Source organism: Anas platyrhynchos, chromosome 2 (genome assembly GCF_047663525.1).
Source record: "Anas platyrhynchos isolate ZD024472 breed Pekin duck chromosome 2, IASCAAS_PekinDuck_T2T, whole genome shotgun sequence".
Lineage (NCBI taxonomy): Eukaryota > Metazoa > Chordata > Aves > Anseriformes > Anatidae > Anas > Anas platyrhynchos.
The window spans coordinates 156442957-156469963 of record NC_092588.1 but is presented as its reverse complement, the minus strand read 5'-3'; the positions used below and the strand labels follow the sequence as shown (position 1 = coordinate 156469963).

General features: G+C 47.6%; 1 protein-coding gene and 1 long non-coding RNA gene across 6 annotated transcripts in view; one reads left to right on the top strand and one right to left on the bottom strand.

Moving 5' to 3' along the window:
* Positions 1-5365, bottom strand: part of NKTR (natural killer cell triggering receptor) — a 39695-nt gene extending 34330 nt beyond the window's left edge. For 3 of the 5 annotated variants that reach the window (XM_038173716.2, XM_038173718.2, XM_038173720.2), the window contains exons 1-2: positions 5255-5364; positions 5019-5093 (exon numbers count right to left, since the gene is read on the bottom strand). In XM_038173716.2, coding sequence (XP_038029644.1) covers positions 5019-5076 — 58 coding nt within the window. In that variant the 5' untranslated portion in view covers positions 5077-5093; positions 5255-5364. Of the gene's footprint in view, positions 1-5018; positions 5094-5191; positions 5217-5254 lie in introns of those variants that run through there. The other 2 variants (XM_038173719.2, XM_038173717.1) reach the window with 2 other exon arrangements.
* Positions 5366-6734: 1369 nt separating this feature from the next.
* LOC140001645 (uncharacterized) lies at positions 6735-26319 on the top strand. The gene is made up of 4 exons (XR_011807135.1): positions 6735-8816; positions 11018-11114; positions 12936-21451; positions 23367-26319. It is a non-coding gene; the product is annotated as an uncharacterized lncRNA (long non-coding RNA).
* The last annotated feature ends 688 nt before the right edge of the window (positions 26320-27007 follow it).

Sequence of the window (27007 nt, the reverse complement as noted above, 5' to 3'; positions counted from 1 at the left end):
CTTTGGCAGTAACATCTGCACCGCATCGTGACCTTCATCTCCTACAAACTACGCTGCACAAGACCAAAAGCCTAAAAAATCTTTAAAAAATAAAGAAGCAGTCTGAAAATTAAGGAAATCTCTTCTCCCCGTCACCTGCAGTGCTCTCACCCTCTTATTTCCCACTGTAGGAAACGCTGCGGTGTGCTCACACCCACAGCAGCCCCACGCTGTGCACCCATCTGGTGGGCTGCTGCCCGTCCCTTACCTGAGCTGCACCAACACTGCCACAGAAAGGCTGCATTTTCCCTGGGTAAATAGTTAATAAAATGTGCCAAAGAGATGCAACACGCTTTGACACCTTGATCAGACAGATACCTCATGAGCTACCGCTGTTAACACACAAAAATCTGTTCTAAGGCTGCTTCGAACCTACAGACATCTTCAGTTTGTGCCCTGGAAAAAGGAAACAGCTGGTTTTAAACCCGGAGCTGAGGCTCTTGCTGGCATAACACAGGTAAAAAAAGCATCTGTGTTGCTAATTGACTCTAATTTAGACACCTCTGCTCTGAAGTACTCGCTGTCACTGTGTACAGAGGATTTCCAGTGGTTTCTTCAGCTTTACGTCCCTGGTGCCAGGCTGAAGTTAGCTGAACGGGGAATGAGGTCGCTGCGACCAACTGTACGTCTGGAACTGAAAATTAAATGAAATAAAAACCTGCTGGCGAGAGCTGCCCCACTGGGGACGTCTGCTCACAAACCTACACCAGCTCTGTTGGCTGTAGCCAAGCAAGGAACCCACAAAATTCGCTTGCTCCTAGACCAAAGCAAAAACGCTGGCATTAATTGTGTTTTGTGATGATGAAACTCACCTAGCTTCGGCCACAAGACTTCCAGCACTGCAAGGAAGTTCCAAAAACTATTAAAATCTTATTTTAGAGTAAGACGGGATAAGCAGGCAGGATATTTGTCATTTTTATCTGAACTGTGCTCTCAATAAAACGATTCTCACCAGCTCACAGCTCCAAAGACGTGCAGCAGCTCTGACAGCGCTTTGCTTTTCGTGCTAGCCACACCACAGAGGTTTAGCCAGTTGTAACTCAACATCTGCTGCTTAATCACAAACCTGTACTTTGATAAGTGCTCTGATTTGCTGGAGGCTTTTGCCTTAAAGATATTTTGGGGTAGACATTAGAGGAAGTGGTAAAAGCTGTGTTTAAGTTACTGTAATTAACTACAGCGAGTGATGCAGAGATAAATTCTAGGCTGGTTTGAAGTCTGAGTTCATAAAGCGTTATCTGGAGCTAATGAGCTCCGCCAATTAGAGAGACCAGACAGCGTAATGACCAGAAATAAGCCTATTTCAAAGCTTTGTTTTCAGATTGAAAGATGAAAACTTTTTGGTTTTGAACCCCTCATCAATCCTTCAGCCGTGGAAACGCTCGCTCTGGATTCAAATGAAGCCGTAAGCATCCAAGTTAGAAATATCCCTGCCACACCATAATAAGCACTCCTGGTAGCACAGTTTGTTAGAACGATCACTGATTTCAAGTGGTTATCCAGCCATTTCCCCCCAGTTTCGATGCTTCACTTCTTTTTGGAAGCAGGCTCTGGAGACAGCCACATATTGCCGAGCGCATTTCCCAGGGAACACAAGCTGTTTCCCTCGCCCCTGTTAGGTTCAGGCCACGGAGGTGTCAATCTCAGACACTCCCGGAATAAACTTAGTTATTTAAAGTACATTTAAATATGCTTGTCTTTTCCCAGTTTCTCAGAGCACGCCAGGTAAGAAGACGCTGCAGCATTTCCCCTGGATATGGGGGGAAGGCCCTGCTGGAGGAGAAAATGAGGTTACAGCCCCTGCAGGCTGGGAGCAGGAAGTTTACCCCAGGCCAAAGGGCTCAGGTTATGTTTGCCTAACAATTTCGACAGCACCCCACTAAAAGGAACTCGTTTGAATCTTCTGAGTTTATTTCTCCCTAAATTTGGGAATTCTAAGTTATATACACCCTAAAAGATTGCTTTAAAGAGGAAGCGTGGCTCCAGATTTGATAAAAATGAGAGCTGCCTGTAGGAAAAGAGCGGATTTCATTCAAAACACCAGTTAAAATAACTGGTGCACATCCTCTGAGCCCAAATCTGCAGAGGTCTTGACACATCAACATCGTTAGTGCCTCCCCACCCGAGCTGGCTCACACCAACTTCCTGGCTTCGGTTTTGCAGCGAAACCCAAAGGAGAAAATACATCCTGGGTTCCCCTAGAGGCACAAGCTGATCCCTTTGGTCTCCCGTTCACTGACCGAACTTGTCCTAGACCTCCAGAAAAATCTTTGGGGGATTCCATCCTGCACTGGGAACAACAGTTCTACATAACAAATGGATTTCAGGTTTGTTAAAGCAGCTCCCCACAGACTCCAGCTATACCTTACAGCCCTCAAGCTCTGCAATTAGGGTTCCCCAAACTGTATGTCCTTTTGATTCACATATAGCACTTGCCAAACTGTTCACAAATCAATTTCCTGCCCATTGGCACCTTTCTGCCTTCTAAGTGCTGGATGTTAAAGGGAAGCCAGCTGGGAACAATTCATTTCCTCAGGAAGACCCCATGAGGACTTCCTGGACATGCTATTGCAGACAGGACTACGATGACTTTTGCAGTGGAGCTTATTTAATGTAAATTCAGACTGGAAACTAGAAGGAGAGAAATAACGAAGGAACAAAGTCCCGACAAAGGGACTGATGGGATGAAAAGAAACTAAAGTGAAAGGAAAAATGAACAAGAGGTCAGGCAATAATAGAAGGCACGAGAAAAAAGTGATGAGAATAAGGAAAAGTCTATCGCGAATGGCAATGAAACAAAGCAAACCTGAGTGTAACGTGTTGTCTGATAACAAAGCCATCCAGCAGCACGAATGGGGAAGAAAAAAATTGGCAGGGCCACACGAGCTGCTACAGCAGCAGGCTACATATGTGACACCCTAGCCAGGCACCAGGCTCGGGTATCGTGGTTAGAACTGCAGATCCACACAGGTTTTGCACCACAGAGCAAAGCCAATATTATTTAGAGAGGCATCTGCTGCCATCCCCAGATTCTTGGCTTGCTGCAAGGAGTTTACTTGGGCACGCTCCGGGTGTCTGAGCTGGGAGGGACCCAAAACGAGGGACAAGTGCTGCCTGTGCAACTATCACAACACATCCTTATTCCTGCTTTCATCTCCTTTTGCTTTTGAGAAAGATATCACAATGTGCATTCATTAAATAAATTGCCTCTTCATTTTTAAGTCATCTAAATCTCGAGTTATACTGAATACACCGAAACCAAGCCTACAAAGTTTGCCCCGAGCAAGAAGCCCACACCAGCAGGCACACAAGTTTCATCTCGAGATTCTGCAGCTGAAGTTAGCAAACAGACACGGAGGCACAACAGCTGGAACACGGCTTCTGAAAGCACGACCAAAGCCACACCATTCACCTCCCCGTTTTGTAAGAGATCCAGTTAAACAGCAGAACTAATTCACACTCTGCACTCCTCTTCCCTCTCACATACGTGCACACACCGCCTTTTGCAGCTCCTCCTAACCTGATCTGTGCACTGAGCTCCTATTTTTAATTGCTGTGGGTATCTGCACAGCCACGGGGTAAATATAATCGGGGAAGGCAAAGCTGAGAGTTGGGGGAACACTGCTGGTCTCTGAGCAATCAACACTTAAAAATGACACAGTTTCCTTGTCCTGCAGGCGAGATGTCTCCTGTAGAGAGACGCACGTCCTGGTTCTGTGTTTTCTGGGAAGATGTTACTTCGATTTCTTAGAGTATACAGGGCAGGGGTCAATGCTTCACTTCCTGGCTAACAAGAAAATGCAGCGCTGTTCTTTCCTCCAGGTCTTTCTCCCTACACTCAATAAAAATAAACGAGCAGCTCGGCCGATCGTATTAAGGCCAGACAAGCAAAATGTTAATTTGGCAAACTGCTGGCAGTTTGGAAGTTAAAATTAGTACCACGCTAGGACCGGCGGGACACTCCATCTCGCAGAGTTAACGCTTGGTGTCATCTGGAAGCACTGCTCTATCATTCACACTTCATTCGGCTTCTGAAGGTCACCTCACAGCCAAAGGGTGATGTTTAAGTTTCTTAAATGCAACTTCACATCCCGAGATAGAGTTGCGTAGGAAATTAATAAAGAGACGCTCGCATACAGTAGCACAAGCACCTTACACACGAGTCCTGCACCAGTGTTTTATTCGTTGACATGCTTCCCTGCAAAAATACGAGCGATTAATCGGGTGCAATAAAACCAGCAGGGCTCTGCATTTGATGTTCAGCCTGCTTTAAAGGGAAAATAAATACTGGCAGCAACAGAGCCGAGCCCCGTGCCTACACTAGGTAACTTAAGCTCTGCACCACCAGGAACGTAACAGCGTGATTCCTCGCCGGCACCAGCCACCAAATCCTAGCAGATACAAGGGAAAACGGGGCAACCTGCTGCCTTCAGGGTTCAGGAGGCTGAGGAGGGACAAGAAGGTAGCAAAGAGGGAGAATCAAGAAGGAGTGGGGCTGTGAGCACACAGACAGCAAGGAGAGGCTCCCCAGCTGAGGAGCCCCATGGAAAATCCCAGCCAGAGACGGAAATTCGCAAACTCTCCCGCAGCCGGAGTTTTTAAATCTCCATTTTCTAAGTCCTTGGGGGGGAGGAAAGACAGAGGCGGAAAATGAAAGCAAAAGCAGAAGGAGGCTACGAGAGGCTGCCCGGAGAGAGCAGCAGGGCTCAGACCCCCACAGGCAGGGCCAGCAGCCAGCTAGCCACACCGGCCACGCTTTCTGTGTGGAAAAGAGGAGTTGTGAGCCGTTTCTTTTTGTTGTTTTAAAGCTACCGGCCCCTTATCCCCACCCTGGTGCAGGAGGGGAGCAGCCCCTTGTTAATTAGAGGTAATTAGCACGTTCCCAACAGCCTCCAGACCCCCTCCCACAGCCCCACACGCCCAAATCCCTGCCCCCTCAGCCCCCTAAATCCCCCCCTGCTCCCCATAAACCCCCGTACCTGGGTCCCGGTTGATCTCGATGTCGAAGAAGCACTGGGGCCGGTCCTGCACCCCCATGGCTGCCCCCTCACCACCTGCCCACACGGAGAGAAAAAAAGCCGGGGGTTGAGCCGAGCCGAGACGAAACCAGCCGGGCCCGGCCCCAGCGAGCAGCACCCTCTCCCCTTAACACCTTGAGGAAAGCGGGAGGAGAAAAAAACGAGATAAAATAGGGCGGCCCCCCCCCTTTTTTTACCTGGCGGCCCCTGCGCTTTGTCCCCGCTCCGCGCCCCCTCAGCCCTCCCCCCCCCGGCCCGGGCGCCATCAACCGGCCGCGCGCAGGCCCCGCCCCCCCCTCAGCCCCTGCCCCCCCCCTCCCCCTTTTGGCCCGGCCCCGCCCCTTGGCCCGGCTCAGCTCGGCACGGCCCCGCCTCAACCCGCGCCGTGCGCATGCGCGCTCCGCCCCCTCCTGCTCCTTTCCACAACCCCCCCCCCTCCGCCTCAGCGGTTTCGCGCCGCTCCCTGAGGGGATGGAGACCCCCGCGGGGCACGGCCATGTTGCGTGCCCCGGGCTGAGGGGGGATTTTTTTTTAATTATTATTTTTTATTATTTTTTTTTAATTTTTAAGGGGTGTTTTGTTGGGTTTAAGCCCCGCGCTGTGGTTCTGCCGTTTGGTGTTGGTCTCATATAGAGAAATACCCTTAGGGCTGGAAAATCGCTCCAAGATCATCAGGTCCCACATCCCCTACCACCAATGTCACCACTAAGCCGTGTCCCCAAGCACCACGTCCAACCTCTCCTTGAACACCCCCAGGGACGGGGGCGCCACCACCTCCCTGGGCAACCCGTCCCAATGCCTGACTGCTCTTTCTGAGCAGAAATGTCTCCTCATTTCCAACCTGAACCTCCCCTGGCACAATTTGAGGCCATTCCCTCTTATCCTACCTTTAGTTATCTGTGACATGGATATATATGTTAAATTTGTGATCTTAGACCATCCGAGGACCTGGAAACAAAGCTCTTTACTAATTGCTGAACTGTCAAGTTGTTCAGGTTAGAGGTGCCAGCCTCCTTGCTAACTCCATAAATCCCGTGCTCACTTTGAGCCCACGACATCCTTCAGGCATCCCTCACAGCAAGGATGCCCAGCAGCTTACAACAGCTGTTCATGTGTCCCCTCATATCCATCTCATTTGTGTAATTACTTTTGTTCGCATCCTTACAGAGTCATCTTTTTGTGGGAGATGGTGAAAGGCAGCAGAGCATGTATCCTGCACCACCTATGGCACCTACATCTCGTAAAGACTCCATCTAAACCACAGTCCCACCAGTTTGTGCAAGAGATGTCTCATATCACTTCCTGAAAGAAGACTTTTTGGAAGTAATGGGTTTAGTCTGGGGAATAGTTAGTCTGGAGAAGAGGAGGCTCAGGGGAGACCTTGTTGCTCTCTACAAGTACCGAAAAGGAAGGTGTGGGGAGGTGGGGGTTGGCCTCTTCTCAGAGAGAACTAAAGACAGGACAAGAGGGAACGACCTCAAGTTGTGCCAGGGGAGGTTCAGGTGGGAAATGAGGAGACATTTCTGCTCAGAAAGAGCAGTCAGGCATTGGGACGGGTTGCCCAGGGAGGTGGTGGTGTCCCCGTCCCTGGGGGTGTTCAAGGAGAGGTTGGACGTGGTGCTTGGGGACATGGTTTAGTGGTGGCATTGGTGGTAGGGGATGGTTGGACCAGATGATCTTGGAGGGCTTTTCCAACCGTAATGGTTCTGGAATAATATGACTTGTACCTTTCGGAGGAGTAGGGACACCCTTACTAAGCCCTCAGCACCCGAGAAGCAATGTGTTTCTCAGTGTTTTTCAAAAGTTGCACAAACCAGAACTCACTGCAGTGCTTTTCCTTGGCAGCAGTATCTGCACTTACGTCCTTGTCCACAGAGAAATTCAGAGGTCTTAGATAAGAAAAATGAAATGTGCTGAGAATAAACAGTGGCAGCACTGAGATCAAGGGATGGTTTCGACAATAGGAATGTAACAAAGTGCAATTATTTTAGGTGTACTTGATCTATGGCTTTTATGGCTGCTGTCACCACAGCATCTGAGCATCCAATGAAGTTTTAACAGCCGGATTCTGGCATTTCTTACTGTCCCCAATACCTGGTTGTGTGAGCTCTCCCTAAAGAAGCTGGTCTTTGGAGCTGTTAGGGATACCTGCATTGTAGGCTATCACACAACATAAACAAAATGCAGCATTGCCTGGCCCTAAACTATTTATGAAATGCCGTTATAGTATAGAAGGTTATTATTTGCCTCACTTTAAAACTAGAAACTGAGAAACAGAGCTACAGAGAAATTAATACTAGGTATTCAAGTAGAAATATCAGGTAGAAATTAAGTAGGTCTATAGGATTCCCTTTCCAAAATGAACTATTGAAAATAAATCTTCTTGATTTCCCTGGTCTTCCCAAACAAAAATACTGTATGTTTGCATTTTGATGGTTTTGATTTTTTTTTTCTCCTGAGCTAAAATAAACTGTTAATTAATTTCTCCTTACCTGCAGTTTCTTGCTTTTCTGTGTTTGGAATGTGAATTGCTTGCTAAAGGCAAATGGACAAAGAAATAAGCAAAAGACTCATAAAAGGCATGGAAATGTGCTACTTGCTTTTCATGCAAGTAGCAAAGATTGTGAGCAATTAAAACGAAAAAGTTAATTTCAAGCTGTGATTATTTTAATAAAGACACAAATTAGAAAGAAGTTTCTGGTCCCTTGGGAGAAGCTCTTAAGATCATCTTTAGGACTAAACCTGATGAATATGCAGCCTGGTGGAAGAAAGACATTAAAAAAAAAAAAAAAAGTTTCTAAAGCATATTTGAAGCCAGTCTTTTGAAACGTGAAACATTTAGTAACGAATGGAGATCACTCCTGGTGTTCCTATCTGGGAACCGCTGCAGATGCGGTTCTGGAAATGTCCTGTGCCCATTGAAAGCAGCGACAAAGTCCCCATTGATTTCAGCGACCGTGGACGCAGGCTGTTGGAGGGGGATTATGGCCTGTGTGGCAAGGCAGCGGAGTTATGGATGGCAAATTGCTTTTGAATAATACTAGGTTCTGCGACCTACGTACAATTCAGGGGGAAAACGTTCAAACTGGGACCTGGTCTTTATTTTCCAAAGTGTCTTTGATTGTCCTAGTAATTATTAGTGTGAATGTGGCCATAGAACTCTATCTAATTGGTTTGAGGTTAATGTTTAGGTATTTATAGAGGTTTTTGTTTATCTTTGTGGATAAAAGATATCTCTGTGGGTAGAGCTTGAGTCTGAAACTGAAAGCAAGCTTTTTTATGAGCAAGGAGTTGTTGATCAGTTCTTTCTTATGCAATTCTAGGTGTTGCCATTGCTGTTAGATTTAATTTGCCAACTGTAATATTATAGAGGGCCCGGTGTCCTAAAAACCTCTGGTGTGTTCCTTGGGTGCTGACTAGCTTCTTACCTAATTTGTGGTTTGCAGGCACTTTAGATAAGAAGGAGGGGGAATTTTCAATGTAGCTTTCCATCATGTGGAGCATTTTGGTTGTGGTGGTGGTGCTCAAAATACTTCTGTGAGACAACTCCATGACTGCTTATTCTTCATCTCGCTCTGTAGCTGCCCCGCGTGGATCTCATCCAGTGTGAATACGAGGTGTTGGTGCCGAGAGAAGTGACTCAGAGCTCTTCACGAGGGTCACAAGTGATGAACGTCGAGAGACACCGAATAAAAGAGCCAGAAATTTGTACAGCTAAATTTAAAAGCTTGTGTTACTGTGGAAGAACAGAGGAGCACTGTGAGTGTTTCCTTCAGTAGTTCAGTCATGCAAAAACATTTCTTTGGTATTTTTTTCTGAAGTATAAATATTGCATGCCGGAATAACTGAAAAATGGCTTTAATTATGAAAAGCCTTGCTGGTGAGCAAACACAAAGCTAAAAGTGAAAAGCCGACAGGCAGTTCTCTGTTAAGCAAACTTAACCAGTGAAAAGGTACTGAATTAAAAACCATGCGTGCCAGCGTTGGAGAGAGGAGTTCAGAGAGTTAAAGGGAATGAGATGGCTCGAGGATAAGTAACAAACAGCAAAACCTGCCAGCTCTAGGCTGCTGATCAAAATCCACACCATGTCAGTAGTAGCTGACATTTTTCTACATGCCGAATGCCAAGATGCTGATGGGCTGCATATGGGCAGCAGGAAGCTCCTGTCCACGATACACGGAGCATTATATACTATTAGCCCCCTAGCAATGCCATGAATATCTTCATAGAGATGGGGGCACAGGAGTAAAATAAAACCAGATCCCATACACCAAGTCGGGTCCAGTGAATTTCTCTCTCTTCTGCCTCTGACCAGCTCCTAGGACACTTATGCAGCTGTGCCATAGCTGGAATCCATGTCTCAAGCAAAACCTTTGTCCTAGGATTGCTTTTGCTGAAAAGAGCATTGATCTGGGGACTCGTATTTCCTCAGGCAGGTTTTGGGGGCATTGGTAACCTCGCACATCCGAACGCTCCCCCGTGGTTCTGTTTATTCACACATCCCTTCCCCAGGGATTTCCTGTGAACCATCGCTCTGAGTACCTGAACTGTTGACATCCCTCCTCGCAGCTCACTGAGCTCACTCCCCCGTCCTGCCCTGAAGCTTCAGGAATGTTTCCATCCCTGGCACGAGTAGGTGGAGCCATCTGCTACCCAGGCAGTAAGCAGAATTTGTTAATGATTGTCCCAGTGTGATAGAAATAGAAGCAAATCCTTAATCTATTTCATGCTCAATTGTGTGGTCAGGGGCTATCCCTGTGCCTATAGCTTCCTTAGGCCCTGACACCCAGATAAACTGGTATTTAGGGGTTTAAGCATCTCACCCAGAAAACCCAAAAGCAAATGCTGAGAAGGAGCCTGAATACGAGTGAGTTCAGAAGCCGAAACCCTCTGTCATTTCATAGGGTTTCCTATAAAGTTCTCCCAGCTGCTCCAAACTGATTCCTACCTCCACAATGTTTCCAGCTGCCTGGCTGCTTATTCGCTCCCCATCGTTAGTACCTGGGTTCTCTCCAAATAATTTTACAGAGGTATCTCCATTTCACTCTTCTTTCACTGCTTTTGGAGAAGGGGGTTGATGACTTTATGGTTTCTTAATCCATAACACCAGGTGTCTGATGTGTGGGGTGATATAAGATGTAGGCTTGAAGATCACATTTGGCCTGATCCAAACCTCAGTGCAATTTATTTATTTTTTTAATTTACTGCTGTGGGTGAGAACTCAGGGCTGTTGAAACAAAACATGTCTTACTAGTCACCAAAATTATTCTTTATCCAAAGGGTGAATCCTGTTTCATATCAGAGTTGATTTACACATTCTATAATACGTCAGTTAGGTCAAAAAAAGAGAAATTATTTCAGACAGTATATAATTAACCTGTGAATGCTGGAGCCACAGCAAAGTGCAGAGGTGACCGATGCCTGATTTTGCATGTGGAGCCTTGTGTGGAAAGCACTGAGGGGCCACGCTGCATGGCAGCAGCCCAAGTCAGTTTTTACTCTCATGGTAAAATTAGGCTGTTTGTGTTACTGGCTTGTTGCAGTCCCCCATCTGTTTCTCCGAGCCTGCTGTCTTCGGTGATTTTAAGCTTTTGGAACGGATACCAACAAATGGGATTTGGTGAGCAGTTTGACAACCTGTATCGGTCTTAATTCAGGAAGAGAAATAAGGCAATTTAGACTACAATCCTACCCTTGTTCAGAAGTGAGGTAGGAACTAGAACTAAAAACTGGAACTGAGCAAACAGAGAAAGGGAAAGATGACACGTTTTGCTGGAGAAGGCTCGCTGACCCTGCGAGAGGCTTGGCACAAAATAGAGCATCCCCAGGCTCCCTCTGATTCAAACTAATAACTAACAGCTTTTCGAGGGGAAAATGGGACACTGATTCCTTTTGTTTGATTTTTTTTCCCCCTTTTCCTTTCTCTAAAGTTTTATTTCTCTTTTTACCTTTGTGCTAGCGATGCGTGTGCCCAGCTTGCTGTTCTCACCAGGCACCATCTGCGAACGCTTCGCTGAGCAGCACGGGAGGGACCACTTGGAAGCGAGTCAGCTCAGGTACTTCAGCCCTTCGTAGCTACGGCTTGGATGCTTCTGCACCCTTGCTGCCAGCACAGCGGGTTGCAGGAGGGTTTATACATTTATTAATTCACCTCTGATGCCAGGCAAATGTACCCAGCCTGCACGGGTTCAGGGATGAGCCTGTGTTGGGGGCATCAAAGGGGCTCCAGGTCTACCACGAGCAATGCTTCATCTGCTGTGCTGAGCCAGATGTGGCTTCATGTGGTGCTCGTGGGACACCTTGGCGCTGTCCTCCCACTGCTGCTGCTCCCAGGTGTGTGACACATGGCACGGAAGATGCTTGAGCTGGTTGCAGGCAGGACCAGCTGCGTGCAGGCGGGGTTTCTTAGCCCGGGCTCAGCACCGTGTCAAGGCGGCTGCGTTGCTCCCGGACCCAGCTTGGCCCCAGAACAAATACAGCTTCATCTGTATGCACCGCGCAGCCCGATCCAGTAAATCATATGGCAGGCGAGCTGACTTTGCGCAAAGGCATCGGAGGTACATCTAAATCCTGAGAGCTGACGGCGTTTTAAAAATCAAAATTCAGGGCACAACGCAAAGGTAACGGGGAAACGTAGCGGCCCCCACGATCCAGGAGGTCAAGCTAATTGATACAGCGCTCTGCCCCGGTGTTAGATCGGTGAATCTGCAGCCAGGGCTCCTAAACACAACGATCATTAATACCAAGAGCAGTGCCAGTAAGGAAACGAGAAGAGAAGTTAGCAGAGCCATGCTGCAGCGAGGCGTGTAATACCCCGTGGATATGAGCAGGCAAAAGGGAACATCTGCCTGCCCCTGGCACTGGGAGAAGAATGGAGAATCCCAGTAAAAAAAAAGAGGTCACAGAGAAATTGTAGTGTGTGGATATTGGGATGAGAGAGAGGGATGGGTTCACGCAGGGAGCTCCTGCAAAGAAGTGGGAGGTTTCTACAGCAGGAACTTCAGGGGAGTGAAGGATTGCCCCAAGTCCTCGGCTGGCACAGTGAGCTTAGAATAGAGGATTAATGAAATATGCAGCCCCTCCCGGTAACGGTGTCAGTAATAAGCATAGAGATTAATGCTAATGTTGATATAAATAAAGCTCCGTGTAATTATGCTCAGCTAAGGTCAGGATGATATTCTTTTTCTGGGTTGAACAATTAAGTCCATTGTCTGCACTTAGGGCCAGAGAGGCTGGGAAGGGGAGGGTTTAGCTCGCCTTCTGAAAGATTCAACACTGACCACGCTCAGAGACAGGATGCTGCATCGATCTGCTCGGGAATGACAATTTCTCTTTTCTGCAACAACCGCAGAATATTTGTGCTGGAAGTTCAGAAGCGTTTGGCCTCACTTAATTCGACACTAAAAGATCCTGGTTGACAGAGCGACATAAAACTGCCAGGGTGATCTAGTGAGAATCTTGTTTATGTCTCTGCATCGGATGAGTTTGTCTTAGGAGAAGGCAGGAGCTTAAAGTAAAACCTGAATGTAAACATATAAATAAAACCATTTGGCGTTTACTTAAGGCTCTAAATTGTAGCTCTCAAAATATAAATAAGATAGCCTGGTATTTATTCTAGCTCCCACTTGAAATGCAGGCTAGCGTGCCATCGGTTTGCTCTAGTTGAGTGGCATGCTAATACTGCAGCCCTAGTGTCACTTGTGCTGGCGTACCCAGTTAATGGATTGCCGTTGTTGCTATTAGCAAACAGTAATTGCTTGTGATTGAAGATATGCCTTAATTGCCCTTTTATTTCTTTGTTTTCAATTAATCATTGAGATGTCATTGTATCAGGATGGTAATTGTGGCGTCTTCGTTTTGATCTGTTTAAAATACAGGTGCAAGGGCTGTTTTGTGAGATCCAGAGAAACAGGAGGAAGCTTCGGGTCTGTGCAGCCTCCTGTCCTGCTCCTGGCGAGGCACAGCCAAACATCCCGCGGTGCAAGAAATGAGGACTGGCTGTATCTGAAAGCACGCAGAGACCTTCAAAATGGAGCCTTCAGGCTTCCTCGCATAAATCAAGACTTCTGCGGGTAGAACCGGAGAGGGTTTGCTGGGCTGGGGGAAAAAGGAGAAGGCTATTAATCCTGGTGCCCTGGCTGCATGGTGGGGAAGCTGCCAACGCCATCCCCCTGCACAGCTCCAGCTGCAGTGGGAGCACAAGCAGAAATCTCCCCCCAGCACCACCTTTTCCATCACTCAGCTGAAGTTTTGTGCAAATAAACAGCCTTTGGTGTGTACCCTTTGTTCTGCAGCCACCAGGGGAGAAGGCATCTCACCGACAGGAGCATCAGATAAGCGTCCGAGGTTAAGGAGGACGAACCCGAGTCACAGAAGTGTCATCTAGGAGAGGTTTTCCGTTCCTGCAGCTTGGCAAAGGTGTCCTGATCGACTTGTATGATCTGCCCATCAAATAAAGATTGGTGTAGCTGTGCTGATGAAGGATTATAAATCAACTGGGAAACGAGTTGCGTGGCGTTCTGCTACACCCAATGAGTTTTAGTACTGGTGCTCAAATCTGTTCAGCAGTTACCTGGAGTAACTGCCTGGCCTTTGTGAAGCTAGTAATGAATAACCAAGCTTTTTACAGTCAAAATAATAAATGAGGCATTAATGGTAAATTAAGGAATGTGAAAAAAGCCAGCCGTGCAGCAATTACTGTCAGTTAGCACCTAACGAAGATTGTCAGCTGTGGAAGCATTCACGGATCTGGGTAAACGAAGGAGTGATAAAATCACCCGGGGTCTATAAACATAAATCAACATCAATAAAGACCGGCTGCACAGGTTCCGAGAGTGGACTCAGCAGCTTTACAGCTACAAAATTTAATTTCCTGATCACCTCGCCAATGAGCCTACTTCAGCATCCTACTCCTCCTAAATGTGTTATGTCCTAAAAAATGCATTAATATTTTTCTGTGCAGGTGGCTGCACTGAATTCCTTAAAACACACATAAAAAAACCATGTAGAGCACCTAGGAGCGAGCAGCGAGGTTTAGCTACATCAGGGACAGAGTAGGAAAAAAAGGCTTTGCAAGCAGAAAGAGCCTAACCTGGAATTATCTAATTTGTGTTCTATTTATAATCGAGAGCCGTGAAAAAAAAAAAAAAAAAAAAAAAAGAACAACAGCAACTATGAATCTAGTTGTTATAAGCTAATTTTGAAACCTGTATTCCTCTGTTTTCAGATCGTGGCCACACTAGGAAGTGTTTCTGCAACATTCCCTAAAACTGAGCTTCGCTGCAGCTGGCCAGCATGGGCACAGCTGCCCAGATCGAGCTCCATGTAACAGAAACGGGTTTTGTGTGTAATTTCTGACCCAGGAATTGGCAATGCTCAGGTCTGGTTAAAACCCAGAAGCCAAGAAAAATCAGCGGAAAACTTCATCCGAGAGGATTTAGTCACAGCTCTCTTCCGCGGCCACGTTTCCCGTGTGTGCCCTGCTGGCAGTGACAAGCGAGCTGCGGCTGAGTCAAATTCTCCTGGCGGGCTAGGCGGGAGCAGACGCTGTCCCCTCATCCTCAGGTGAAAATGATTCATTCCTTGCAACGAGAATGTGTCTCTGCCTCTCACCCAGACCATCTCTCTCTTCATTTCCTTCCTATTCTCCCCTCTGCCAGAGCTCTGCATCAATCATTTTCCATCACTGAGGACTATCTCTGCTGCAGACTTGTCTCAAACGTTCGTATGATGAACTCGCTGTCAGCAGACACCTCCTGATGTGGGGCTCGACTGAGCCACCACTGACCCCTGGCAGGCATTCACTCACACCCTACCCGTACACATTGTTTTTTTGTTGACCTGGTTTTAGGGAAATGAAAGGGAAAAGCAGAAAACAACGAGCAAATAAACAACATTGCCAGGGAGCAGAAAGCCCATGGGAAGAGCGGTGAAAAATCACACCCAGCAGAGAAAGTCTCCAGGGGGTTGGCGAAGATTTAGGGCAGCCCGACAGTAATTGCAGTGTTTGCAAAAGTCAGCGTGCCTGCGCCGTGTTATTTACAGCAAACAATGGGATCACTCGGCACAATCCTCTCTCTGTTCCCGAGGCCTGTGATTTTGTTATTTTGTTGTTGCTGTTGTTCAGTCCCCATTTGAGCAGACTTTCCAGAAGAAAAATCCCGACGCTTTGGCCTCTTAGATGCAGCTTTTTTGATATCAGAGGTTCTAAAACAAAGCGGGGTTGGTGAGGCTGGGTTAGTCATAACAGGAGTGTTGCAGAGCCACGGCTGGCTGAGCTTTGCTCCAGGAGGCAGGTTTCTGGGACAAACAAGATCTGGGAGCGTAGACATCGTTGCTGGGGGCCATGCAATGCCAGCTCTTTGGAGGAGGGTTGAGAAAACAAAATTGAAACCACTTCTGAGCCACTCATCAGGCTGTTGGGCAGCTTCCAACCCTTCTCCACCAGCATTGAATCTCATGGAAAACTTAGGAGTTCCTGAACTGTGGGGTTTGCATAAATCTGGCTATGTAGCCATTTTCTACATTCCTCTCTGCTTAATACCCACAAAATATCCTCCTGTTTAGCCAATATTTTTTTCTGCAGCATGCATGCAATGTGTGGGCATCACTTGTGGAAGCAGCCCTCTTGTTCAGAGCTCGCAGAGCTCTTAACTGAAGGGAAAACAAGATTCAGAAGTGTCACGCTCTGCTCACATTCAGATTTTGGGTTGCACAAGCCAGTCTTGGCAGAGAAGATACGGTAAAATATCATTGTGAAATAACAGGATACTTGTATAAAAACAAAAGACCAGTATAATTCCTGTACCCAAGTGAGTTTTCTTCCAAGAAAATACATCTGTGCGTGGTTTAACCTGTGTTATCTCGTAGTTCAGTGCATATTTCTCATCCTTTTGCATGTCTTTATGAAGAGGTGTCGCCGTGTAAACCTGATGCAAGGTTCTCCTCCCACCAGAACAGGTGATAACTGGGCAGCAGCTGACTCACCACTCCCAGGGCACATCTGTGATACCAACACCTCCAGACATTCCTCCCCTGCGTCCAGCCCCAAATAATTCCAGAATTGAATTTCAGTACACGAGTTTTTTAAAGCAAGGAATCTGGGGGTTCTTTTAGGATTTTGAGGGCTCATATTTTTGCTCTGCATTGTGAAATCCAGAAACTACCTTTCTTTTACAGAGAAAGTCAAGACTTCCCCAGGCTTCCCATTAATGAAGAATTTGGAACCTTAAAAAAAATATCAGAGGTCCTGGTAAAATTGATGAGCATGATCACAGTGCTCAAAATAAGCTACGTGAGCTCTTTTCTCCTCTCCACGTAGCAGATGAAGAGCTGCTTAATTTTCAGACTGCCTCTTGTGTAACTGGAAAGGAGAGGAAAACTCAAATAAAAAAATCAAACGATAGGAAGGATGTTCCTTATGAGGAACATGTGGGATTTAGGTTTTCTGGACCGAAGTGGGTTGGGCTGACTGCGTGGCCACCGTACAGGCTGGGATGAACGTCTGGCTGGAAAGGGATGCAGCTGGAGGGAAGGCTGCCTCTTTCCCCCAAAAAAACACTACCTGGGGATGTAGGTAAAAGCACTGTGGTTCCTTAAATACACTGCATTACCCCTCATGGTGAAGCACATGGCTTCTTCTTACGGAGAAATTCTCCAGGGACACTCAGAAGCTGCTGTTTTCTCTGTCTCATCAGTGAAAGCCTGTAGGTGTGTGCAGGTGGATGTGTGCCCGGATCCTGTAGGCGTGCTTGGGCCATGTTTACCCAAGGGCACGGCAGTAAAAGCAGCTCAGTGGCACAGCCTCTCGCTGCGATACAGCAACCAGGGAACACAAGCTTTGTGTGGTTTGTGCTCAAAGAGCCACCTCTGTATTCCCAGGCTAAACGAAAGCTGTGTGGGGAGTTTGGGCTTCACCCCATCTGATTGCAGGGAAGCCACGCTCGGGTGTGCAGGGGATGTCCCACTCCCCGCTCCTAACCCTGTGCAGCTGGTAGCAAACAACAGGAGGAGCAGATTACATTTCAGAGCATTGCACAGCTCCGGACTGGATGCAGCTCTGATGTTCCTAGCTGATGCTGCCACTGAAATTCCCCCTGTAACTACAACCAGCTGCTTTCGAGACACATTTTTAACTTGTAGGTTTCCATTCCTGTGCATTCAGCACACCTGTGCTGCAAGCAGGGCGGGTGATGTTTCTCTAAAGGGCTAATCCTAGAGATCCTTGGGGAAAAAAGGGTCTTTGGGCATACATCACTGCCTCCTGGCTTACTGCTAATCGGTAAATATAACTTCCAGTGGAGCCTGGGAGGAAGAAAAACACCCTGAAAGCTGGTGGGGAAGGGTTAATGAATGAAATAAGGATGGGAAATTGAAATAATTCTTCCTGGCTCGGAGGCGGAAGGCAAAAGCGCTCATCAAGCATGGAGTCTCTTTATCTGGTATCTGACAGTGCCACGGGGGACAGCGAGATGCCTGCAGCCCAAGGTCATCGCCTGCCTCTTGCTCCGTGCTGGCACAAAAGGGAAAGCCGGGTCTCCAGCACAGCCGAGCCGATCGAGTGACACAAGGCAGGAAGGGAAGAGTGGAAAAAAGGCAGAAGTGCCAGCACCCACGTTGTCAGACATTCGGAGCTAAAAGGGATGAGGAAATTACTCAGTCTGACCTCATTTGTGATTAGATTTTCCCCCAATTATTTCTCCCTAGAGCCTGATAACTTGTCATTTAAAGGGGAACAAAGAAATGCGGTAGCCTGCATATAACAGGTAACAAAAATCTTCCCCCTTTTTGAGCGCAGAATCAGAGGAGAAAATTAAACGGGTTTAGGGCCAAATATTGCAAAAATAAAAAATAAAAAATCTGCATGTGTTTACGAGATGGACATATCCAAATAGGACATAGCCAAACCAGTAAATTTAATAGGGCCAGGCACTGGTGTGGCCACTTTTCCATAGGCATCTGTGCTGTCTGGCTGTGGGCACTGTTCTCGGTTTGGCTTTGTCTTCTGCTGATGGACCTGGGCACAGCCAGAAGTCAGGGGCCAGCGGCTTCTCCTGGTCAGCAGGAGGAAGGAAATCACCTTGTCCTCGGGGGAAAGATTGGGAGCAGCAATATAAATTTATTCATCAATATAAACAGGAGCTCTGTGAGGGACACGAAGCTGTGCCCGGCTCCCTCACGGCCTGCACCAACTCCCAGGCTGCCTGAGAGGGCCCTGGCCTAAGCGTCTGGTCTTAAATGTTAATAAAGTGTGGCAAGAGGATGTGAAGAACCAGAGGAGGCTTTAATCGGGGTGTTTCACATACCATTAGGCCCTACAACCTCCTCCCTTCCCCTCACAAAGGGGCTGTAGCTGCCTGTGCTGAAGCTGTGCAGCCTTGGGCCAGCCTGCTGCGAAGCATGTGTGAGGAATTCCTATGGGAAGACCCATTTGGGGTTTCTTCCCCATATTTCAGGAACTCAAGCTCATGCTCAGCTTGAGGTTTGCCTGTGCCCTGCCTCCCACCTTGCTGATCCCAGCCTGATTTGGCTTCCTGGCCTGGCCTGGATGCCATGGATAAGAGTCCATTGGACTCTTGGTTGCTCTCAGAGCTTCTCTGCTCTCTTTGCTTGGGGGCTGTGGGACCAAGACTTCATTAGGAGGCTCCTAACTTGTCTCCAAACCCCATACAGGGCTCCAGCCAGCCTACAGAGGCAGGTCTTGGCCTTGCTTCGCTGACACACGTGGAAACACTGCCTCCACGCTGCCCAGGCCAGGAAGATCTTCTGCGAGCATCTCACAGTGCTGCCCCCGAATCGTGGCCCTTGACCACCTCAGGAAGACTCTGGCGTGCTGGGGGATGGGATACACGCTCAGCTAAGACCTGAGCATTTCACAACAGGTGCCAAGCCAAACATTTGCGAGGCGTGGGGACGAGCTGGGACACGGGAAGGGAGGTGGCTGTCACAGCCCTGAGCGCACCAACAGGCTCTGCAACCTGCCCCTCCTGTGCCCAGGGTCAGCCCTGACATGGGACGGCTGGAAATTTGGAGCAGACTGCTGCACAAACAGCTCACCTGGGAGAAAGAGCTATGAGGAGTCCTGTCTGGTGCCTTCAGCCACAAACCCTCCAGCACTTGGCCTGAAAGCTCTGGCTGTGTCCTTCTCTGCCTTGCCGAGCCTCCCACTCGTGCTTCTTCCTCCAGAGGGAACAAGGAAGATGGGAGGACAGGGTAACGGCAGAAATATTAAGGTTTATTCCCAGTTTGCTCATTTAAATTAGGATTAAAGCTGTGTGATTCTTTGCCGGTACAGATAAGCACATAATTATTAATTCCCTTTGCAGAGGCATCATGTCCTTTAGCCCCCACTTCACGTGGACTGCAAGTCAAGCGCGGGATGAAAGCCTGGTGACGGGGCCACATTTAGCAGAAAACACAGCTGGCTTATTGCTTGTGCTGCTCGGGCTTTTAAAAGTCAGTGTCCGCAGGGCTCCCTGCTGATAAAAATATTCCAAGTTGCTGCTTGGCTGACGGGTGAATGCAATGTAAAGCCTCAAAGCATTCGGTGGTATTGGCTCAAAGCATTCGCATCGGCCTCCTGCACCGCTTCTTTGGTTGCACCAATGTGCCCGTGGGGCTCTGCTCTGAGCTGGAGTGGGAAGCTGATGGAGGTTTTAAAGAGATGACATCTTTAAAGGGAAGTGCATGGCCTCTTTTTTCTTGCTCTGTTGTCTGATCCCGCTCGCAGCTTTCCCCACCGAACCCGTCATGTCGCTGCAGGACAGGAGCAAACAGCGGGGTGCAGGAATGCTTCGGGCTGGTTGTGTCACTCCTACGTCATGTGGGAGCTGGGCAGAAAGTTAAAAGCAGCAGTGAACTGCTTTGAGGTCAAGTTGCTGCCTCTATCCTTCTAGAATTATCTGGGGAATGAGAGGAGAGAAAGAGAAGCACAGAGTATATGGGATTGCTCGGGGAAAAGCGGGTGGTGGGACACTCCTGTGCAGCTTGTACCTGGCCCCGCAGTGCCACCACTGGGTGCTGGTGAAGTCAGGGTGCACCCCTGAATGGGCTGAGCTGCTCCTATTTGATGACTCTCACATTTCTGAGTAAAAAAATAAGCTCTGAGCCATGCAATCAGGACTCACAGGTTGCAATTTCTTTGGTGAGGCTCCAAGCTGTCTTACACCCATTCGATATTTTTCCACGAGCCATTCAATTTTAATCCATAGGTTTAAAGTATAATGACTGTGTGATCACTAAATTAAAGGCTTTCAAAGTTCACTGCATGTCGCTGGGAACACTTTGCTACAAGCAATAGAAAAACGAGATGAGGCTAGAGCTCCAGGATAAATCTATCCAGCGATAATTATTCTTGAAGGAATAAAAATGATTTGTTAGGGAAGTCGTTGCTGTAGGCTATGGAGGAGCGGTGGAAACAATCTGTGTGTAAGTCATGAGGGCATCAGAAACAATCCACAGTGTTTAAGAAAACGTGCAAGAAAGTCAGTGCGTGTTTATAGATTGCCACGTAGATGCAGAGACAGAAGAGGTGGTTCTTCATGCTGCTTCCCAATAATGTTTATACAAACCAACATTACATTTCTTAAATGCATGTGATGAGTTGCGTTCAGTTCAGTGAGCACAGTAAGACAAACATCAAAATACATCAAATACAGGATTGAGGATTGACATTACAAGTTACTCCATGGTCATCCACAAGGACGTGGAGCAAGTGCAAGGTTTCAACTCCTGTTGCAATGATAAATGAGCAGTGCTAGAAGTGAACAATCTACTTCCCAAATTCCTAGGAAGTGAAAGTTCAAGACTTTGTTCCTTGTGTTCCTCCTTCGTGAGTATTTTGGGAAAGAATGAAATGAGCAACGTGCCCGTGCCACAAAGAGGTGTCCTGGGCTGAATTAGTCACAGTGTCCCCAGCAGGATGAGGAGGGGACCCTTCCTCTCCTCTCAGCACCATTAGGACCTCACCTGGAGCCTCGGGCCCAGCTCTGGGCTCCTGAGGACAGAAGGGACCTGGACACCCTGGGGAGAGGTCAGTGATGGGCCAGAAAGGTTCTTCAAGGCCTGGAGCCCCTCTGTGGGGAGAAGAGGCTGAGAGACCCTGGGCTGCTCGACCTGGGGAAGTCTCCCAAAGGTGACGTGGGGCTGGGCACCAGCTCGGGGTGGCCCTGTGATGCTGTGAGCATCGCAGTGTAGCTCAGGGCTTGACTGTGTATTTATTTGCTTGTGTGATGCAAAACGTTGAATGGTGTTTCTCTTGACAGCCTGCCACCCTGCTGAGAGCGTGGGAGGGCAATGTGGCAGCTACAGAAGAAACACTGGCTGCGCACCAGGGTCCTGAGCTACCTTGCCTCGTCAGCCGTTAGCAGAGGAGCAGCATCATCCAAGGTCTCAGGTAAGACATAAAAACTCCTTTCAGAAAATGACTAATCTAAAACACATTTTCAGTGAAGCTGTGATGGCTGCATATGCTTAAAATTGAGCATATTCAGGTTTTAATCTTACACACACTTTCCGATTTTGCAAATAGTTCAGACTGACTCTTTGCATAGCTAAGATATGCAATAGTTGCTGAGCTCCACTGTTTACCCCCACAAGATGTATCCACATACCATAAATCAGTGTCTGTGGAAGACATAAAGACTGTAATAGCCTTCTCTTTCAGCTTGGGGTGTCCTTTTTAAGCAGAACTGTGAACTATCAGTTGGATAATTCACACTTGTTTATCTTGGAACCAGCGCCGTGGCCATCTGAAAACAGGATCTGTGTCCAGTGCTCTCGCTTAGCCAGGAAGTATTGATGAAGACATTTGAACTCTAACAAGTTATTGTGTTTGTTTTGTTTTTAACATCACTGCCAGATGCCAATTTGTATTTGTCCAGAAATATGTCAAGGTCTTTGCATGTCAGTGTGCTTATTTCTACTGGAATTTTAACCTTAGTCAAAGTTTCAGTACTTTGCACTATGAAAAGTGCTCTGTTGTTCCCAGCCATAGCTGGGATCATTAAATCCTACACAGTCCTGTAGACAAGTGATCTCATAAAGCAGCCCTTTGTTTTGTGGCTGGCATGGAAATTCAAACATAAGGTCAGTCAAAAAAACGTGCTTTTCTGAATGCGGAGGGGAAACGAGTGGACGAGTACCCTGCCTCCTTCTAACCACCGTGCCACAGCTCTAAGAAGTTAATCTGCATTTAGTGCAAGAGATGAAAGTGTACAAACTCATTCAGAGAAACAAGAGCAAGTTATTTCCACAGCACGGCACCTCTCTTGTGGGCTGGCACTTCCACAGCCCCCTGGGGACTCAGGGACTACGCATGATTTTGGGTGATCAACTGGCCCAGCCTGCCTGACCCTGAATGTGCCATGGTCTAATGTATGCTAACCCCAGCCTGTATCCCTCTGTGGAGGGAAACCTTCAAATAAATTCATCCCTCATTATCAGTGTGATAAGTGTTATCGGTGTTCAGTCTTCCATCAGCTCAAATTCAGTATCAGGAAAGTGGCCTGGCTGCACAGCAAATGAGGAGCTGCTCAGTTTTCAGGCTGTACAGTGTTTTGTTTTTTTTCTTTTTTTACTGGAACATCTTTAAGTTACTTCATGCCTGAAGTGGAAACATTGAATAGTCTGAGTAGCGGCAAGTAGTTTTCTGTCTGGTTTGCTTTTGCTAGCCGTCGCTATCACCACCTCACAGCCAGTAGGTGAAACAGCTCTTCAGCAGCAGGGCTTCGTGCATTGTCAACGTGCTGGTTAACACAGGATGATTCCTCAAACACTCCACTACTCAGCAGTAGATGTGTGTTTTTTTTTTTGTTTCCCCCAAATACTCAGTCTGTGCTTTTCTCTTTGACATGACGATGTGCTGCTTGAAAATAGAAGCAAAGATTGGCCTCCTTTCCCTGGCAAAGCTCCTCATACGAGGATACAGATCATCTCAGCTTATCTGGTTCAAGCCTGTCTGCACGTAACATTGTTTTCTTTGGAAGTTCAGCGTCTTTGTTCTGTGTTTCATTGTTCTCACTTCTTCCAGTTGGAGCTGTGGCTAAAGAAAAATCAGCTTTTTGTTTCTTTTCTCTTCAGCACCAGCGGGCAAATGCTGGAAACATTTGTACCTCAAAATTGTTTGGATTCAGCCTTCAGCCTTATCTCAGGTCCGCTGCCCATTGCAAAGAGGGACAATGTGGGGGGACTGGAGGCAGGCTGGTGGAGCAATGGGAAAGATATGGAGCATGTGGTGGTCGCTGCAGCCTTACTGACAGAGCTGCAGCACTTCAGTATTTTTTCTTTCACTTTGTTGTTTTTTCTGACAGCAGGTAGTGGGACAAAACAACAGCAGCTCTGCCTAGAAGAAGTTGCAAAGCATTGCCTGGAGGGATGTTCACCAGTATTCTTGGCCACTCTTGTGCTCCAACTCTGTGTAGCCGGCAAGGTGGAGCCCTGCAAAGCACTGGCAGTCATTCATTGGGATGCTGCTAAGCTATGATAACATGAGGAGTTCACTTCTGAACATACAATGAATATTCAAAGATCAACCCTCCAGTCTTTGTAAAGGACAGAAACCTTGTATTTTTATTTTTTCATTATTATTTTTTTTCCCACTGCTTTATGAGAAATGGGTAGCAGGAAGCTTTTTGTCGCTAAGTCAAGATGAGCATGATCGATCTTAATCTCCGCTGTGCAGTGCTAACCATCTGACACAACTTCTGTCCGCTTATCCCTCCTGGGCCAGCAGCAGTTCAGTCACAGCTTGAGTAACAGCCCTGCTCAGACTTCTGGCCACAGAAGTTATCTTGAATATTAAAAAGCTGGAAGAGTAAAAGAGGGAAGTGAAGGCTGGAGTCTCTACTGCTTTCAAAGGATGCCTGTCTTGGGCTAGCAAATCCCCACTCTGCCAGACTTTAGCCAGCTCCTCAAAAGAACTTGTGAAGCAAACAGATCGTGACACCCTAAGATCTCAAACTGGCTTCCCTCTGCCTACTAATAAAAGCAGCTGCTGCTAACAGAGCCTGACAGCGGTGGTACACACAGTTCTGCCAGTCACAGGGGGAGGAATGATGTGCCACAGCACAGCACCCTCTAACATGCCCAGAAAGTGCGGGTGCAGCAACAGATGAGTATTTGGTGTTACCTTTTACATTATTGACGTGCACATGGGAAGGTGTGTTGGGTTTAAGTGGCAAGGTTTTGGTAGTGGGGGGCTGCAGGGGTGGCCTCTGTGAGAAGAGTCCAGCAGCTGCCCCATGTCAGGTAAGGGCCAGTTTCAGCTGGCTCCAAAGGGACCCACAGCCAAACAAGTGATGCTGTTTGCGCCGCTGTGAGAGCAGATTTAAGAAAGGGAAAAAAAAAATGCTACACAACAGCAGCTGGGAGAGAGGAAGGAGACTCAGCCCTGCAGCCCTCAAGGTGAGTGCAGCAGGAGGTGCTCCAGGCACGCAGCACAAGTTCCCCTATGGCCTGTGGAGAGGCCCCTGCTGGAGCAGGCTGTCCCCCTGCACCCATGGGTCTCATATGGAGCAGGGGCAGAGACTGACCATGAAGGAGCAGCAGAGACGAAGCATCAGGGACTGACCACAGCCTCCATGCCCCATTTCCCTGCGCTGCTCAGGAAGAGGAGGGAGAAGAGGGTAGATAGGGGAATGTGTTTTCACTTTTAGTTTCTCATTGCTCTAGCTTATCATTAATATGTAATAAACTACATTAATCTCCTTATGTTGAGTCTGGTTTGCCCGTGACAATAATTGTTGAGTGATCTCCCTGTTCTTATCTTCACCCTTGGTCTTAACCCTTGAGCCCTTTTCATCATATTTTCTCTCCCTTTCCATTTGAGAAGGGGGAGTGAGAGAGCAGCTGTGGTGGAGCTCAGCTGCCCACCACAGAAGGTGATCAGCTTCCTAACGGAGATCTAAAACATAGAGAGAAATATCTACCAAGCAGTACAACTGCTTTATTTTAGTGGTGCTGGTAAACAGAGAGATGTTGCCTTTAAAGATAGCATGAATGAAATCAAAATGAGATCAAAATACACTGCACTATAGGAAGCAGACAAACAACACCCTGCATAGATGAAAGGGAAGATGGGTTTGGAATTAAACTGAATTACTGCTCTCCCCCCACCCCTCCCATCTCAAATACATAATTTTCCCCTAAAGCAGGTCATTTTATTTTCACCAGCAGAAAGAATCCACAGCAACAAAACTCAGCGGGGATGGAATTAGACTGTGAAACAAGCAAGATCTGCACCAGCATGATGACATGCTTTGATGACTGGAAGATGTTAGAAGAACAGAAGAACTTTAATGGTTATTCAGTGCTCATGGTGCTAAGCAATGCTGCTGTTACTCAGAAATAGCAACAACTTGATTGTACTCAGATAATGTCCCCATGTAAAGATCTGTGAATTCAGAGCTGTCACGCTCAATAACTTAGGTTTCTTTACACTGTTTTTATCCTGCTATTGTTGAGATGAATGTCCCATGAGAAGATACAGTTTGTGCTTAGTAACTGCCACAGTGTCCACAACAAGGAATGGGGATCACTCCTGATGCTTCTGGACTTTTTTATGTACACGGCACCACCAGAAGGAAGGAGGCAATCTATTTTGCTATGCAATGTTCCCACTTCATCTTCTGCAGTGGCTGCTAATTGAAAAGGAAAATCCATTTGTCACCTAGGATGTACTGTAGTGCAGACATCCTCTTGAAGCACCAGTGCAAGAACTAAGCTACAGGGCTTAAGTTTTACTTTTGCCAGCACCTTCCAGAAGGGTCTGGTAACACTGCTTCGTTTTTGACTTGGTGCCCAAGTGCTTTGGCCTTATGTGGCAAGGTTTTGATAGTGCAGGGGTGGCCTCTGAGAGCAGAGCCCAGCAGTTGCCCCATGTCAGACCAGAGCCAGCTCCAGCTGGCTCCAAAAGGGACCTGCTGCTGGCCAGAGCCGAGCCGTCAGTGATGCTGATTGGGCCTCTGGGAGAGCAGAGTTAAGGGGAAAACCTGCTGTGCTACAGCAGCTGGGAGAGAGGGGAGAGAAATGGGAGAGAAGCAGCCCTGCAGCCCTCAAGGTGAGTGCAGCAGGAGGGCAGGAGGTGCTCCAGGCATGCAGTACAAGTTCCCCTATGGCCTGTGGAGAGGCCCCTGGTGGAGCAGGCTGTCCCCCTGCAGCCATGGGTCCCACATGGAGCAGGGGCAGAGAGTGACCATGAAAGAGCATCAGAGACAAAGCGTCAGGGACTGACCTCCATTCCCTGTTCCCCTGTGCTGCTTGGGTAGAAGAGGGTGGATGGGGGAAGGTATTTCTGGTTTGCCTTTAGTGCTCAATGCTTTAGCCTGTTAGCAATAGGCAATAAATTACATTAATCTCCCTATGCTGAGTGTTTTGCCCATGACTGTAACTTGTGAGGGAACTCCCTGACCTTATCTCAACCCATGAACCATTTTCATCATATTTTCTTCCTTGATTCTGTTGAGGAGGGGGAGTGAGCGCAGATGTGGTAGGGTTCAGCTGCCCAGCTGGGTGAAGCCACCACAGCAAGTGAGCTGGGTACCTGAGCTGCTGGTCGGTGATCTAGGGACAACACTCAATGGCCAGCATAGACGTTGTGTGTAGAATTGTTTTGCTGAACTAAAAATGAAAATAATAATAATAATAATAAAAAAGACCAGTCAATTTCCATAAAGTTGACTAGGTTCTAGATCAAGAGGGAATGGCCTCAAGTTGCACCAGGGGAGGTTCAGGTTGGAAATGAGGAGACATTTCTGCTCAGAAAGAGCAGTCGGGCATTGGGACGGCTTGCCCAGGGAGGTGGAGGTCACTGTCCCTGTTCAAGGAGAGGTTGGACGTGGTGCTTGGGGACACGGCTTAGTGGTGACATTGGTGGTAGGGATGTTGGACCAGACGATCTCGGGAGGGCTTTTCCAACCCTAATGATTCTGCGATTCGGTGATTCTATAAAAGT